General features: G+C 36.6%; 1 protein-coding gene across 6 annotated transcripts in view; it reads left to right on the top strand.

Annotated features, from left to right (window-relative positions):
• RASAL2 (RAS protein activator like 2) overlaps positions 1-18729 on the top strand; it is a 292067-nt gene that overhangs the window by 122012 nt on the left and 151326 nt on the right. Inside the window, exon 1 of one of the 6 annotated variants that reach the window (XM_036272222.1) lies at positions 12804-13100. The exons of the other annotated variants lie outside the window; for them this stretch is intronic. Coding sequence (XP_036128115.1) covers positions 13067-13100 — 34 coding nt within the window. The 5' untranslated portion in view covers positions 12804-13066. Of the gene's footprint in view, positions 1-12803; positions 13101-18729 lie in introns of those variants that run through there. 6 annotated transcript variants of the gene reach the window in all.

The following is an 18729-nucleotide window of genomic DNA, read 5'->3' as shown; positions in this document are numbered from 1 at the left end:
ACAAAGCAATATTTGTTACTTTTGGAGCCTCTAGGGGACTTATATAAAGCCCACAATGGCTTTCTAAAATTTTGAAAAAACAAATCTTAAGAGCCCTGGCTGGGTAGCTCAGTTGGTAGCTAGATTTTCATCCCAACCCCCAAACTTGTAGGTTCATTTCCCACAGGGCACATATAAGAATCAACCAATGAATGCATGGATAAGTAGAACGACAAATTGTTATGTCTCTTTGTCTCTCCCCCACCCCCCATTCTAACACAACCTTCATCCAAAGAAATGTGTAACAAATAATGATATTTTAAAAAATGCAAGAATGACTAAATAGGTACTCTCTTTGCCCTGTAATCTTGGCATTGTAACTGTCAAATATGAGGTAATGCGAGGAGAAAAGCGGAAAGGTGTGGCTTTCTATTCATGTAGCTCAGAGCTCCCTGCTCCTGCCATCATCATCAAACAGCTCTTGGGAAGCTGCAATCTGTAAGTTCTCCCTGTTTCTCTTGTCAGTTTCCAGCCTGTATTTTGAGAAATAAATGCTTAAAATATTTATCCTCTAAATAAAAAAACAAGCACTCTGGAACTGTCAAAACTCTCAATGGCACACATAATTAATCAAAAACATTCCACAAATAAAGTTGATGTAAAGAAAATATATTTAGGTCTAACTCTGGATGAATAGGTATTAGAGAACAGCTTAGGTAGAGACATTTTATAACAATTTAGCCCTAAATATAATCTTTTTAATTTATCCTCACCCGAGGACTTTTTGTGTGTGTGTGCATTCATCTTCAGATAGAACGGGAGGGAGAAAGGGAGGAAAAGAGAGAGAGAAACATCCATGTGAGAGATACACATTGACTGGTTGCCACTCACATGACCCCAACCAGGGCAGGGACAAACTGCAACCGAGGTACATGCCCTTAGCAGGAACCGAACCCGGGTCTCTCTGGACCGCAGGCCGACGCTCTAACCGCTGAGCCATACTGGCCAGGACTAAATATCACCTTTTTAAAAAGACCTTTATAAAGATTATAAACTTGTTTGATTTTTTTTTGTACATGCCTCTAGTGGGAACTGAACCCAGGACTCTCTGGTCCTCAGGCCAATGCTTCAACTGCTGAGCCAAGTAGCTGGAAGAAGTTATTTTTTAATGTTATTAAATAGGTACTCCATAACACAAAGTAACATTATTGTAAGGATTAATCAGAAGTGTTGATGTGTATTGCATTTTAAAAATCTTTAATGTGCCCTGGCCAGTTTGGCTCAGTGGTTGGACCATCGGCCTGTGGACCAGAGAGTTCTGGGTTCGGTTCCCGCTAGGGGCACATACAAAATAATAATAATAATAATAATAATAATAAATGTTCATCCTTAAAAAAAAAAATCTTTAATATGAACTTTTAGTAAAGGACTCCAGGCTGGCCTTCTGAGAGTCTCTATATTAATAGGGCTATGTACATTCTTAATTCTCTTTATTTGCTGTTATTAAGTTGAGAATATAAAAATAAATAATTGAATGATTAAGGAATGTTGCTGAGAATATTATTTGGAGGAAGTATTAGAGCAAAATCAGTGTCCTTTGTCTGTTGGAAACAGTGACTTAAATAGAGAGAAAGTGGGCAGTCTTCTGGTATTGTTAGGAAGGTCATGCTCCTGAGTTTGTATAACTGCTGGGTATTTAAAGTTCCTGGTATCCTTGGAAACATAAACTGTTTGTGATACCAATTGGTGCTTGTGTTTCAGTGATGTCATATAATTTACAGATCCACACAATGGATCTCTTGTTTGTGAACCTACAGAGGAATTCTGATAGTTTTGGAAAAGCACCTGAATAGCCTTAGGAATTGAGGATTAAGAATTTGTGGTGTGTGTGTGTGTGTGTGTGTGTGTGTGTGTGTGTGTGAGAGAGAGAGAGAGAGAGAGAGAGAGAGAGAGAGAGAGAGAGAGAGATTGAGATTAAGATTGAGATTGAGATTGAGATTGAGATTTAGTTTTCTTTTAGGCTTTAATTTTACTTAGTAGTGACAGTTTTGCTCTCCATTCCTTAATCCTTTGAGTTTGGATTCAACTTTTAAAAAAAAGCAAAAACAACAACCACCAAATTTTTCATTGTTTTACATTTTTATGATTGTATTTGAGAAGTATATACATATTTTGGTACTAATTGAAACTTTTAGAAAAACAGATGAGGATTAATTTTTCTTCTCAAGTTTAGCCATCGAGGTATTTGAACGAATTGGTTAGATTAAAACAGTGTCATGAAAAAGATTATTTTCTCCCTGGCCAGTGTGGCTCAGTTGGTTGGAGCATCATCTGGCACACTGAGGTGGTGGGTTGCATTCCTGGTCAGGGCACATACTCAGGTTGCAGGTTCAATCCTGGGTCAGGGAATCTTCTCTCTCACATTAGTGTTTCTCCCTCCTCCTGCACACCTGCCTATCTCTAAAAATCAATGAAAAACATAGCCTCAAGTGAGGATTAAAAAAAGAAAATATGTGTAGAATCATGGCACAGTGGTGTATCAGAACCTGTTCAGTGGTGCCGATATAAGTTTTCTTTTGTTAGAGCAAACCCATGTAGTTTGGGGTTTTTTTCCCAGAATATTTTCAAGGAAAATCTTTTTTTAAATATATCATATCCTGAAGATCATTCACAGTTTAAATCAGTTTTGTTCTCTGACATTTTATTGCAGTATTTTTAACATCAATAGTTTCGAATTGGAATAAAAAATGAATTTGTTATTTTAAATGTGTGAAGTAAAAAGAATAATGAGAGGTAACATTTATTGAAGGCTTACAATATGCCAGGTACTGTTCTAAATGCTTGAAATTTCTCTTTTAATGCTCACCACATCCCTGTGAGGTAGAAACTACATTGTTCCTATAATAACGATGAGGAAACTGAGGCACTGAGAGGTTAAGTGTTTTGTCTGGAGTTGTGCAGGTGGTAAGTGATAGAGCTGGGGTTCCTTTTCAAGCAGTTTGACTCCAGAGTCTGTGCTCTTAACTTTCTGACCATGATGCCTCTCAATAGCAACGATAACGAGAGCTAACATTTACGGAGCACTTTTTCTGTGTGCCAGAAATTGAGAAACTGTTCTCAGTTCTCTCTAGTACGTTAACTCAATCAAATAACCTAAATTGGGGACATGGGTTCTGCCATGACTTTTAGCCTCATTCTGTCAAAATTCTGTGCTTTGATAGCCTCTTCTCAAAGATCTTTATAAACTATAAACAATCCATATGTGCTGTAAATCATGAGTGAGTTATGTTAAGTGGACCTATATAAGAAGACTACAGAGATGAGTAGGTATCAGGGCACTATGAGTTACTGTCACCTTCCTATATATTCAAGTACTATATTATTTATGGGGAAAATTAAAACCCTAAAGAGTAATATGTGAACAAGTTTCAACCTGATGTTCCAAATGCCACTTAGATATTGATTTGAAAAAAAGAGCATAAAAGCCTTATAGCCAGCATTTCTTCTCTGATTCCTAGGGTCTTTAAGCAGACTTGGACTAGTTAAAAATAGGTGGTTTCCTAGTAACACCTGGTTCTCTAACTAGTAATAGAGGGAGTTAAGCTTCTATAGACTCAAAGTTAGCATTTCTATTCCACCCACACTCTGCACCTTGATCAAGAAGTTGAATTATGGGTGTACTGAAATGGTTTAAACTTTGTTGTTTTTGGCCATGAGCTTGATATTGATCAGCTTAGTTTGGAGCATCACTTGAACCGTTCTCTAATTTGGTAGGACCTAGCTACATATATATTTTTTAATCCTCACCCGAGGATATTTTTCCATTTATCTTCAGAAAGAGTGGGAGTGGGGGAGAAACATTGATGTGAGAGAGACAAATCAACTGGCTGTCTCCTGCACGACCCTGAGACCCTGACCAGGGCTGGGGACAAACCACAAGCGAGGTACATGCCCTTGACCAGAATCGAGCCTGCAACTCATTGGTTCACGGGCCAACGCTCTAACCTCTGAGCCAAACTAGCCAGGGCATAGCTATATATTTTTTAAGTGAATAATGTTATGTTAAAATTTAATCTTAAGTCAGAGTAGAAGTACATAGTTACAAGTATGTGCTATAAGATTGAAATGAAAAAGAGCAGTTAGCTTCCCAGCCATTGGCTCAGCTAGTTTCTGTTCCGTAGAGGCATCCGTCTTCAACTCATTTGGAGGTTTTTTCTAGTACTTCATATTTTTAAATAACTCATGCATTCACACATACATATACGCACACATCAAAGTATAGATAGACTTACATAGTTTCAAATGCTCTTTAGAACTTTTTAAAAAAATTCTCTCTCTACACACGCACACACACACACACGGTAGTATTCCCTTTTATAATTGAGAAAATTAAGTCTCAGAGAGGTTAAATTATTTGCCAAAAATCATGGAAATAACAAATGGCGGATTTGAATTTACTCATCTGATTACACAGCCAAATTCATGTTTCATATGTCAGATTTGTTCAGAATGGGCCTATATAGTGATTTCCCCATTATTTTCAATTCTCAAATGTTTAATAATAATAACAAACCTTTATTGTATGCTCCGTATGTGTGAGACCCTTTGCACTTGACATGTATTATCTAATTTGAACCTAAGAAAAATCCCTAAGAGAAGAGGTGCTTTGTCACTCTTATTTTAAAGCTACAGAAATTGAGGTTCAGTTAGGTCGAATAGTTTACCCGAGGCCACACAACTTACAAATGGTAGAACTGGAATCTTTTGACTATAATTCTTATTGAAATATACATAGAGAAAAGTGCACAAATCTAATGTATAGCTTCATGGATTTGCATAAAGGCAATATACTTGAGTAACTTGCAGGAGACACAGGACAGTACTAGCATCCCACAAGTCCATCTTATGTCCAAAGAGTAATTACAATGCTGACCTTTATATTATGAATGAATTTTACCTACCTTTGAACTTTATATAAGCAAAATTATGTGTCTTTTTTTTTTTCATTCATCTTCAGATAAAGTAAGAGGGAGAGAAAAGGTGAGAGAGAGAGAAACATCGATGTGAGAGGGACATAACGACTGGTTGCCTCCCTAACGACCCTCACCAGGGTCAGGGATGAACTGAGGTATATGCCCTTGGCCAGAATCACGGGCCAATGCTCTACTGCTGAGCCAAACCAGCCAGGGCAAAATTACGTATCTTTTATGTCTGACTTCCTTCGCTCTATTATATTGTGAGCATCATACTTGTTAATACATGTAGTTCTTTCATTCTCATTGGTATATAATATTTCATTTTATGAATTATCACAATTTACTTACCCATTTCACTATTGGTGGACATTTGGAATTGTTTCTAGTTTTGACTATTATGAATAGTACTACAATGTGCAGTCTTGTTACCTGTCTTTTGGTGAAAATGTGTCCACATTTCTGTTGGGTATATATCTAGGAGTAGATTTGCTGGTTATGCATATGTTCAGTTTTAGTAAATATTGTCAAACAGTTTTCCAAAGTGATTGTACTAATACACATCCCACCTGCACTTGCTCCACATACTCTCCAACACTTAGTATCTTTTTCACTTTAGCTCTTCTGGTAGGTATTAATAATATCTCAGCCCTGGCCGGTTTGGCTCAGCGATTAGAGCGTTGGCCTGCGGTCCATAGAGACCCGGGTTCGGTTCCCGCTAAGAGTGCGTACCTCAGTTGCAGTTTGTCCCCGGCCCTGGTTGGTCATGCGGGTGGCAGCCATTCGATATGTCCCTTTCACATCGATGTTTCTCTCTTTCTTCCCCTCCTTCCCTCCCACTCTATCTGAACAAAAAATGGAAAAATGTCCTCAGGTGAGGATTAAAATATAAATAAAAAATAATAATATCTGACTGTGGTTTCAACTTGCATTTCTCTGATGGTTAATGAAGTTGAGTACTTTTTTACATGTTAACTGGACATTTGGATATTCTTTTTTATGAAGTGGCTATTCAGGTCTTTGGCCAATTTTTCAACTGGGTTCTTTGCCCTTAAACAGAGTACATTGGTTTTCTTCACCCTGTCCTTTTTTCCTGAGGCAAAAGATTTTTACTCTTCTAGCTTTTTATTCTGGCATTTACATATGTTCTTAATTCTGAATAGTATGTATATATTGCCTTTTTATTCATAAATTTTAGAGCTTTTCTTTGATTTTCTATTATAGTGGATGAGGATTTAACTGTCATACAAAACCATCCTAACTTTCTTAACATAGTTATATCTTTTTTAATGTTCAGTGTACTCAGTGTTCAGTCAGTATTCAATAAACAATTATTTTTTAAAATCATTATTCAGTTTATCTTTCAAAAATTAGTACTTAATATTAAAAACATATATTTAAAATCATTATTCAGTACTTACATATTTTTTAAGATCAGTATTCAACTAGATTAGGCATGGCTGAATACCATTAGGCGTTTTCTTTCTTGCTATATATTTTTTTTTGGTTAAAAATTGTCTTTTTTTTTTTTTTTTTTCATTTGTTCCTTTATTCCTCCCATACCTTCCTGTAATCTTGCAGTACAATTTTACTCAAGGTCAATAATATCAGGTAATTTATCAGATTATGCTTTATTTTTTTTTTAATTTTCTTTTTTTCTTGGTGATATCTTCCATGGAGTCCCCCTTGTCTTATTATATTTAGGACTTTTTTCTGATTAACTGTTGTCTTAGGTTTTTTTTTTGTTTGGTTTTTGTCTGTTTTGCTGTCATCCTTACAATTTCTTTTGCATTTCTCTTAGGTTGGAAGCCTTGTTCCTGGATCTTAAGTCTTACTCGCTTTAATTACCTGCTTGTTTAATTCAGGCACATCGTCCAGTAGTTCTAAAAGATGGCATAGAAGCATGGTATGACAGCTTTCAGCATGTTAATTTCTTTTGTCATGTTTCTCCAATCAGGACTACTTGGACCTGGTGTTTGCACCCGTTACCAGGTACTGCTTGTACCTAGTTATCAACCTCCTATTTCTTTTTATCATCATTTTGAAATACTTTTCACTTCTCTCCTGTGCTGGAGTGCCTGATTGTTGTTTGTTTATTGTATTTTCTTAGTTCACTCCCTGTTATGCATTGAATGTGTCCTCCCAAAATTCTTACTATTTTTTATCCTCACCCGAGGACATTTTTGCATGTATCTTCAGATAGAACAGGAGGGAGAGAGGAAGGAAGAGAGAGAGAGAGAGAAACATCGATGTGAGAGAGACACATCAAGTGGTTGCCATGCACATGACCCCAACCAGGACCGGGGACAAACTGCAACTGAGGTACATGCCCTTATTGGGAACTGAACCCGAGATTCTCCGGTCCGTGGGCTGACACTCTAACCGCTGAGCCAAACTGGCCAGGGCCCTTCCAAAATTATTTTATGTTAGAGCCCTAACCTCCAGTGTAATTGTATCTTGGAGATAGGATCTATGAGGAGGTGATAAAAGTTAAATGAAGTCATCAGAATGGGGCCCTACTCTGATAGAGCTGGTGCCTTTATAAGAGAGGAAGAGATATCCCTTCTTTTCATCGTATGGGTCACAGTGAGAAGGCAGCCATCTGCAAGCCAGGAAGGGAGCTCTCACCTGAACGAGTTTGGCCAGCATCTTGATATTGGACTTCCCAGCCTCTAGATCTGTGGGGAAATAAATTTTTGTTGTTTAAGCCACCCATTCTGTGGTATTTTATTATGGCTGCCCAAGCTGACTAATACACTCCCTCATTTTGAAGGAGGATATACTACTGTAGCTTCCTGAGAAACAGTACATATTAGACAAAATTTGAAGCCTTGAAAATCTTAAAAATATCTTTATTCTATCCTTACACTTGATTGTTAGTTTGGCTGAGTCAATAATCTAGGTTAGGAATAATTTTCTTATGGAATTTTAAAGGCATTGCTCCATTGTCTTCCAAATTCATGTGTTGCATTTGAGAAATCCAAATTCATCTTATTCCCGAGATCTACATGTAAGCTGCTTTTTCTCAGTGATATGTTTTGGTGGGCATCCTTTTCATCAGTTTTGCTGGGCTCTCATTGGGTTTCAATCTGGAAATGTATATCCTTCAGTGCTGTGAAATTTCAGGATTTCTTTTTCTATTAATTTTATGTTGAAGTTCCTGGATTGGTTTCTCTGTTTTCTTCTCTCTTTTTTTTCTTTCAATTTTATTTTGTATTGATTTCAGGTATACAGATTAGTGGTTAGACAATCATATACTTTACACAGTGTTCCCCTCGATATTTCCAGTAACCTAATTGGCATCATACATAGTTATCGCAGTATTCTTGACTGTGCATTCTATGCTTTCCTTCCTTCCCTGTGACTGTTTTGCAACTACCAATTTGTGATTCTTAGTCCCTTCACCTTTTTCACCTAGTCCCCCAGTCCCTCCTCCTCTTTTCTTTTTTCATTTCCATCTCTTTGTCATTTAGTTCTACTTTCTGGGATATTTTCTGAACTTTATTTTCTAATCATACTATTGAGTTTTGGGTTTTATTTCTGCTATTGTTTTTAATATGCAGAAGCTCTTTTTAGTTCTATGAATGTTGCTTTTAATAAAAAGCATCCTGTTTTTGTTTCACAGATGCTATTTCTTTCCATATCTCTTTGAGGATGATGATGATTGTTCTTCTTCCAGTGTCATTTATGTCTCCTTCAAATTGCTGTTTTCTGTTGTTTTGATCTCTGTTTTCTCACACTAGAGGCTTTCTTCTAATCTTTGGTAATCCTTGTTTGCTCCAGATTAGGAATGGAAAACTGAGAAAGCTTCCTGGCAGATCTGAGGGTGAGGTTGGGGCTTGTCCACTAAGGTGATTTGGATGGGCTGTTTATTAGGAGAACCCCTTTTCTTAGTATCTTTGGCTCTTTCCTCTTGACCTTATCAGCTACCCAGAGTTCTAATCACCTGCCTGAGGGTAAAAAGTCTATACGCCAGTTCTGACAGTCAAATTGGGGCGATGGGGTGGGGGTGGGGTATGAGGGAACTTTGGGGAAAGCACTTCTTTGCATTCCTTGTGTTTTCAGTATGTTCTTCTCAATTGTTTAGTCCACTTTTATTTTACCCTTCCAAGTGAGCAAACCTTTGTTCTTTTACCTGGGTTGGGTAGAGACAGTTACTTGTGGAATAAATTGGAGAGAGGATCTTAGGACTCACTGATTTCTAAATCAATTGTACCCAGTTCTTACATTAGACCACCCCTCCTTCCCATCGAGAGATACCTAGTGCTGGCCTATCCCTGAACTTTTTGAATATCTTTTTGCTGTAAATTAGATTGGTTCTTAGCTTTTCTCACTCTTAGCCTAGGATTTAACTTTCTTGAGCCTGATCAGTAGTTTACCACTTGAACGTGTTCTTTCTAGCTTTTACATTTTTACTTATTTTTTCTCTACTTCTGTTTATTCTTGTGGGATTCCCCTCCCCCCTCTCTCTCTACATACACACACAAACACACACATATATAATTTGTACTGTAGTTTTAATGGGGGTTTGAAATGAATTGAAAGTATTCAATCTACCATTTTAACCTAGTACCTGCCATGTATTTCCTAAAATGAAATTTTAACAAGGCATTTGTGGAACCCTTGAAGCAGTTCCAGGTTCTTCTGTAGATGAGGATTAAAGGTCTTGGACCTAGATACACAGATCCAACTTTTAACTTGATTTTTTTTTTTTCCTTTTGACTGTATGTGACCCAAACTATGTTCATCAGCTTTTCCTTCAAACCCGATCTTCCAGAATTCCTAATCTCAGTAAATTAAACCTCCATTCATCTCTCAACAGAAATGCAAATCAGTGGTGTCATTCATCTGTTTAAAACCCTTCTGGGGCCTCCTTTCCTTCCTAAGATCAAAATCAACATCCTTAGCCTTGTTTATAGGTCTCTGCTGATCTTGGCCCGGACTTTCACCAGCCTATCTCTGCACTTAACCTCCAGGTTCCCTATGCATCAGACATAGGGACCTCCTTTTCAGATTGTTGGAGGAGCAGAACCATTCTCTTTTTCAAGGGCTTTTGGACCTACGATTTTATTTGCCTGAAATGCTAATACAGTTGTACCTCAGTATCCACTAGGGATTGGTTCCAGGACCCTCCGCAGGTACCAAAGTCCCCTGATGCTCAAGTTCTTTATATAAAATGGTATAGTATTTGCATATAATCTACACACATCCTCCTGTATACTGTAAATCATCTTTAGATTACTTATAATACCTAATACAATGTAAATGCTATGTAATAGTGGTGTCATTCATCTGAGAATATGGAGTAGATTATCTTCTTGTATCATTTGTTTTCCCAGCAGGATTGTGTTTTTTTGATCATGTTGTTTAAAGGTTTCATGCATTCTGAATATCTTTTAAGATAATGGGAAAGTGCCCTTGCCAGTTTGGCTCGGCACTTAGAGCGTCATCCTGCGGTCCAGAGAGACCTGGGTTCAGTTTCCGCTAAGGGCACGTGCCTCGGTTGCAGTTTGTCCCTGACCCCGGTTGGGGTTGTGCGGGAGGCAGCCACTCGATGTGTCCCTTACACGGCAATGTTTCTCTCTGTCTCTCTCTTCCTCTCTCCCCCTCCCACTCTATCTGAACAAGGGTGGAAGAATGTCCTTGGGTGAGGATTAAAAAAGAAAAAGATAATGGGAAAGCTTGTGAAATTCATACTGAATTACTTAGGAAGTGATGACAAGAAAATATCTGTACATGTTCACTACAGACGCAACCATAGTAGGCCTAACTACATAGTACACATCAGTAACAACATTTTTTTCGAATATTTTTTATTGCTGTTGGTTGAATCCATGGAAGCAAAGGGTCATCTGTACTTGTATTCCCTTTCACCTACTATTCCCAGCTGCAGTAATGCCCCAGATCAAGTCTATTGCTCTTTTTATATGATCTCACTTTACCCTATATGCATCTTTATAGTGTTTATTATAATTGTTTAAATTAATTGTATACTAATTGTGCAGTATTTGACCCCTCTTCTGAATTTAAGTTCCATTAGTTCATTGACTAGGTCTGTCTTGTTCACTGTTATATAAGGCTTAAGTACAGTGTTTAACACAGTAAATAAATACTTACAGAATTCAAAACACAAAAAAGAGAAGTTATATTGGTATGCTAGAAAAAATCCTAGATTATATATCAGAATAACTAAGTTCTAAAATAACTGAATTGGATATGTCATTTTGAGCAAGTAATTTTATATCTCTGAGCCTCATTTTATTAATCTATGAATTGAGGGAATGTGATTTATGGATCTTGAGGATATCTTTCAACTCTGATTTGTTTCCCAAAGGACCTCCTTCTTCCTCTTCTATGCATTTCTTTTCCTGTTGACCTATATATTTTTTGATACTCATTATTGTTTGTTTTTCTGTATTTATTCTTCTCCCTTTACTGTCTGTAATGTGAACGTATCCCTTGATAGCTGAATTCTCAAAGTCCAAATATTTGCCACGGTGACTTGGAAATTAACCTAAAATTGACTATCCAAATTAAAATATCGTTATGGCCAAATCATGAAGTCGCACATGAATCTGGGCAAGAGAATATGGAGTAGACTGTGGACCTGAATCATTTGTTTTCCCAACAGGATTGTGTTTCGTAATCGTGTTTAAAGGTTCCATGCAATCTGAATATCTTTTAAGATAATGAGAAAGCTTGTGAAAAGTAGGTGAGCCTAGGAGAATTAGAAAAGCTCTTACCTTAGGAGAAAAGATGGAAATGATAAAGGCTAATGAGAGACAAGACAAAATGTCAAAAGACCTACAAACTTGCCTGTGCATGGGTCCCCATGTACTATGTATATGACTTTTACCTGTTTGTGAGAAAAAATAAAATTGTGAAAATGTTGTTAGTTTGGAAAGCATTGTTAGTTAATTTTAGTTTTTTGTGCTCTTTGAATCATTATGAAATACTACCAGATTATTGTTTATTTACCTTATAGTACGTGTTTGCAGCATAAGAAAAATGGAACTTGTATCTGATATTGTGCACAAATGTAACCACTAACAGGTTCATTGATTATAAATGATTTTGTTTTTTTATTAATTTTTTTATTGATTTTTTTTTTTAGAGAGAGAGTTAAACATGGACGTGAGAGAGAAACATTGATTGGCTGCCTCCTGCACACCTTCCACTGGGGATCGAATCCAAAACTTGGGCATGTGCCCTGACTGGGAATGGAACGGGGACCTCTCAGTCCAAGAGATGAACACTTAGTCCACTGAGCTGCACCGGCCAGGCGAATATAAATGATTTTGTATGGTTTATTTTTAATTTAGAAATTTTGGGTGGGTTGTAGATATGGTTTCTGGTTTTAAGAATGCTTAACAGTACTTGGGGAAATTAACTTAGAGTTTTAGATGTATTTAAACTACATTATTCTTTGTCCACTTAAAATCAGAATATGGTCTCCTGTTATGTGAAAATTTGTCATTCAACTTATTTTCAGGACTGAATTAGATTTGGATAAGAGGGATGCCTGTTCTTTTGTGTTGGTTGTATTGAGGAGAAAAGGCTAAGTGCTTGCTTTTACTGCTTTATAGTCTCATAGGTGTTTATTCTCTCCTACTCATTTGAGGTCAGTGGTTTTTTAAATAAAAAGAAAGGTTTTTCACTTCTAATGTTAAGTCAGCTAAGTTGTTTCATGACAGCTGATTGAGTTGGGTTGGTGACTTACTAGTGAGTGACTGATAGGATTCTTGAGAGAAGTCTGTATTGATAGCTTTCACTGTCAACTCAGTGACTTGTGATTCAAACAGGTTACAATTCAAAAAGGATGCATCTTTAGCTGTGTAGTCTATTCCAGTTGATACTGTGGAGAGAGGTAGAGCTATTAAAATTTTTTAATGCTGTCAAAGTCTTGATAAATTTTATGCAGTCTGCCTTCTTCTGTCTTAGACAGAGAGATACCGTCGTAGTATTGGCTGTATAACTAATCGCTAAAACCTCAGAAACTGATCTCTCAAAAGTGGTAAACTATTTATGCTTTTTCTCCCCCTTCTCCACTAAGAACCACATTCCTTTAAAAGCTCTAATTCTTTCCCCACAGCAACTGTTTCTAAAGGAAAGTGATGAGATTCACTTCAAAAAGAGGCAAGCTTAGAGGTATGTTAATATAGGAAGAAGAACTAAATATAACAAAAGGAATGAGTATTAAATAGTATTTGAGAGAATTCTTAGTCTAGTTCATTTTTCTACCAGTATTAGGAACATGAAACGTGAAAAGGATCTTGAGTTTTTATCATTTATGCAACACCAAGGTTATGTTTTAAGGGCCAGACTAGCATTTTCTTACACTTTTCTTAAATTTGCACCATACTTGACTGTTTAAGAAAAACTTGCATATAGACCTTTGTTTCCTTTTAAAGATTAATATATAAATGAATTATTTTCTTTTGAGTATTTTATGTTTTTCTGATTGGGTTAGAGTATAAACTATAGATGTCTAATAGACTCCTAAACTAAGGAGTCTATTAGGATTGAGGAGCAGACTGTGATTGACTGCCATTTGTCATCGTGACGCTGACATCACTCATAACATTCCATTCAGTTACCTAATTGGTATAATTGCCTAAGCACTGCTTGACCCAGTGTGGGAATTATGGGACTTATACCTTCTTGCATGTCTAAGAAGCGGAAGGAAACAGTATTATCTCTGCTTGCCATTTCTTGGCACACCGGTGTAGTACAAACTGTGTACCATAATGTGGAAGAGAGAAGCAAGTGGAACCATCATACTGTTTCCCTTCCTGGCCATCTTCTTAAAAGATTACTTTTGGGTAATCTTATTACTTATGTAATAGTATCAAACTATTGGTTCTTTTACAAAGAGAAATATTACCTTTATCAAACATCTGATTGTCTACTATAGATAAGCCATGTGTTCAAGGAACTTACTATGCTGTTATCAGATAACTCACTGGGCCCTTTGATAGAAGAGAGTTAGAAACCCCATACTTAGGTCTGGGTGTTGCTGAGATGAGAGGGAGGCAGCAGAGGGACTCTCACAAACTTTAGACTAAAGGAAATTACTTACCAGAAAGAAGTGTCACATGACCTCCTACCTACCCTGTTTTAATAAAAAGGGCTTGGTAAGCAGATGGGATTTACTGACTAGACACCAATGTTCAAGTAGCTTGGAAATGAAGCCTCTGTAGTTGAGAAGGAAACCAAAATGGTTACCTAAGGTTAAAAGACACAATACAAATTTATAACAAATAGTTACGGTCTCACAATGAATTTATGATAAGGGTTAAAAGATATTTTCATAAAGGTAAACATTTCTGACCTGTGATTTTATATGTTAAATATGGAATCATTTATTATTCAGAACCCTTATTACTCACCAAGGTGAGTGTGACCACATTTAAATCTACCGGGACCATTGATTCATGTGCTTGCCAGGCCAGAGGACAAAGCAAAGTTCACAGGCAATGATTTATCAATCTAAGAAAATTTTTGTTTATTCTGGAAGTAGGGTATTTTCTGACATAGTAATAGAATGTGGAGGTGGGTAGATAATGAGGGGTAAAGTAAATAAAATTAAACTTCATTTTAATGTCCTGATTGGTTTTGGTTTTTTCTTTCTATACTTTAAGAATGAAAGAGAATGACTTCAAGTATACTGTATTGATGGGTGGTAATTAATAGCATCTACCCTAGGTCTAGTGCAGACAGCATTAACACTTATAGAAAATAATTTGGTCATATATCTCTAATACCTAGTGGGCTGCTGCTGAGCAGCCTATTACAGTTATTGATATTATTAAGAATCATCTCCATGTGGCAACTCTAACATTTCTTCTTTTGTAGCAGTTGCCGATGGAAGATAGCCAAGCATATACCACTTTTTTTTTTTTTATCCTCACCTGAGGATACTTTTCCATTTATCTTCAGAGTGGGAAGGAAAGAGAGAGAGACAGACAGGCACACAGACAGACAGACAGACAGACATTGATGTGAGAGAGACACATCGATTGGTTGCCTCCCGAACAACCCTGACCAGGGCCGGGGACCGAACCACAACCGAGGTACATGCCCTTGACTGGAATCGAACCTGTAACTCTTTGGTCCATGGGCCAATGTTCTAACTGCTGAGCCAAACCAGCCAGAGCTATACCACACTTTTTGAAGCTCTGTGGCAGAGCAAGGATTTTTATATATCAGAAAAATAAAGAACTTCCTTTTAAAAATATAGCTTTTGCCCTGGCCGGTTTGGCTCAGCGGTTGGAGCATCGGCCTGCGGTCCAGAGAGACCCAGGTTGGGTTCCCGCTAAGGGCACGTACCTCGGTTGCAGTTTGTCCCTGGTCCTGGTTGGGTCATGCGGGTGGTAGCCACTTGATGTGTCCCTTTCACGTCGATGTTTCTCTCTCTCTCCCTCCCACTCTGTCTGAACAAAAAATGGAAAAATGTCCTCAGGTGAGGATAAAAAATAAATAAATAAATAAAATAAATAAATAAATAAATAAATAAATAAATAAATAAATAAAAATATAGTTGGCTAAGTTATATTTCAACTTGAACTTCTGTTAAAACTGATTTGAATATCTTGGTGAAAAGGAAAATAGCCCTTTGTGTATTTGGGGAAACTGACGTGTCCTTAGCTAAAGTACTATAACTCTGTTTTAAAGTTATTTAGATGTATTTTTACTTCTATAAGAAAGTAGGCATTTCAATTCTGAGAGTTTATAAACCAACGCTTATATTTTGAGTTCTAACCAAATTCAGAACCAAAACAAATTTGATCATTGAAATTTGAATGCTGAGAACTTGCTATTTCTAAACCAGGTTAGTTCTGGCATGGGAATAAATACACACACACACACACACACACACACACACACAAATATAGATCTTTCTACAGCAGTTCAAACCCCTGCAGTTTACAATTACTTGTTAGAAATGTGTGTGTTTTCAAATATATCAAAATCTCCCCGATATAGATAGATTTCCCAAAACTATGTTTTGTTTAGGTTGGTAATAAGAATCAGTGAAAGGCTATTGAGAATGAATGAGACATTAGAGTTTATGTTTTAGCTGGAGGAATGAATCTCTCTATATAATCCTCTGTAAAGCTTGTTTTGGATGGCAGTAAACAGGTTTGGGATTTTAACAATTGCTTTTAACTTATAATGTTAGAATTTTAAAAAATATGTGGCTTGTAAATGATGTGATTCAAAGGCAATGCAGATGAATTTCTGAGGAGCAGTAAAATACAAAAATAAAATTTCCCACAGCAGTTTTTTTTTTTTTTTTGACGTTCTCCATATTTGGGTCATAGACTTACTCTTTTCCACCCTACTCCTATTTCTGCTTGTGATTGGATCCCTTTATTTACTTTCATACTGTCAGTCTTTTGAGATGCTTTGTTAGTCTGGAAGAGACAAGATGCTAACCCTCTTAGAGAAAAGTTAACTTTTTGGATATTTATAGATATGCCTAATGGAATTTCCAGCTCTATCATATCATTTTTGTTTATCTTCTTTGTTAAGTAATACAACAGGCCCTGATGCTCCCTTCTTTGGTTACAAGGAAGGGTTATTAGAAAGGATTACTACATACAGAGAAGTTCTATTGTTGTTGTTTCCTGCCCAGTAGTTACTAAATTTATACTGGCATTTGAGAGGCCTGAAGTTTGTCTTTTAGATTCAGAGGAAGACGAAAGGAGCTGGTACTGTCAGCCCAGCTGTATTTACAGAGTCAACCAACTGCAAATAGAAAATATTCAGGAAAAATAATCCCAGAATATTCCAAAAAGCAAAACTTGAATTTGCCATTCACTGAGCACTATGCTGAATCCACGTGAAGGAAGTGATGTGTAGGCCCTCCCAGCTGTAGCTTAGATGCAAATATAGGTTATATGTAATTACTATGCCATTGTATAAAAGGGACTCCAACATCCAAAGATTTTAGTTATCTGCAGGAGTCCGGGAACCGCTCTCCAGCGGATTCTGAGGGATACCAAATGCTCTTTAGAAATGATTTGGATATACTGGCTTTTATTCAGTCTTTCAAATTCAATTCAAATTCAAAAGTTTCTCTTTCAAGTTCATTCTTTCATTCGTTCGTTCCCTCCCTCCCTCCCTTCCTTCCTCCCTCCCTTCCTCCCTTCCTTGTATTTGAACTTCCCTGCTAAAACTAAAGGAGAATTAGGTTATATAACCTCCTTTATGAGCATTTATCAGTTTACCTCTCTCTGTATTAATTGCTCTTTTATTCTCTCATCTCTTGTGTTGTTCTTCCAGCACAAACAGCTAGAGAGTTACCAGTGCTGTTGATTCTTATTTCAAACTCTGGCTTACATATCTCTTTCTTTATGTCTACTGTCACCAATCTGTGACCCTAATCATTCCTTGACCAGGCCATTCCATTAGTCTCTCATTCATTGTACAAGACCTCTGGTCTTTTCCCCACTTACTTCATTTTACAAATAATTGCCAGATTTTCTTAGAATCCTTCATTGACTTCCTTTCATCTAAGCAGTGGTTTTTAAAGTGTGGTCTGTAGAACCCTAGAACCCAAAGGTCCCCTTGATCTGCTAGGTTAAATTTATGTTCATAATAAAACTTGCCCCTACACTGGCCTCCCATTTTTTACTGTGTTGACATTTGCACTGATGGTGCAAAACCAATTGTGAGTAAAACTGATGTGGCAGCAGGAATCAAGGCAATGGCACCAAACTATACCAATAATCATTGCTTTTTGCTCTGCCACATACAGTAGGGAACATAGAGCCAGAATATACTTGACTCACTGAAAATCTTTAATTTTATGCAATCTCAGCCCCAGAGTTCACATCTTTTTAACATACAGCTGCACATGAAGCATGATGGTTATCACCACAGAAAACATTTGTGCAAAATGAGTTGCAAGCTGAACTTGCCACTTGTTTTTCAGGGAACACCATTTTTATTCAAAAGAACAACTGAAAGACAAACTATAGTTATTCAGTCTTGGTTTGGTAGACATTTTCTGGAAAAAGAAAGACATCAACCTGCCATTTAAGGGGGAAAGAAATAACAGTATTTATTGCCAATGGTAAAATTCAAGACTAAAAATGAAAATGAGTATTTTTGAAAACTTGAATCTGTCACTACTTCTCAGTAATTAAAGATTTTTCTTATGAGATCAATACTTTCCTAAAATTTAATGAATGTGATTTTTTGATACTATATAATGAAAGTTTCAACATTTAGAAAATCTGCAAAACTAAAGGAACCAATATTTTCTAAATAATCAGTGCATAATGTTACAAACTGATACATATGGGTAAAAGGTCCATTCAAAGGGGCAAAGTAGACCAATGATTTTTAACTTAACAGAGTATGAAAAGTTCATCGAGGTGTGGTGTCAGATTACATATTTTACTCACTCTTAAGCAACTGTTCATCAGGTTTTGGCATAGCATTTAAAAAAGATGATCCACAATTATCTAAAAATGCTATTAAAATACTCTTCCCTTTTCCAACTACATGTGTGTGTGAGTCCAAGATTTTCTTCATCTACTTCAACCAAAACAACATAAATTAGATTGAGGGTTGAAACATATGTAGAAACCCAGCTGTCTTCTATTCAGTCAGACTTTAAAGGGATTTGCAAAATTTAAAAGAGTGTTGCTCCTCTAACTTATTTTTCTCTTTTTGGAAAACTTACATCTCATTAAAATGTGTTATTTATATTAATATGCATTATGTTTGTTAAATGAATAAATATTTTTAAATTTCTAATATAACT

This window comes from Molossus molossus, unplaced genomic scaffold (genome assembly GCF_014108415.1).
Source record: "Molossus molossus isolate mMolMol1 unplaced genomic scaffold, mMolMol1.p scaffold_m16_p_20, whole genome shotgun sequence".
In the NCBI taxonomy this organism is placed as follows: domain Eukaryota; kingdom Metazoa; phylum Chordata; class Mammalia; order Chiroptera; family Molossidae; genus Molossus; species Molossus molossus.
This window is presented reverse-complemented; position numbering and strand designations above follow the sequence as displayed.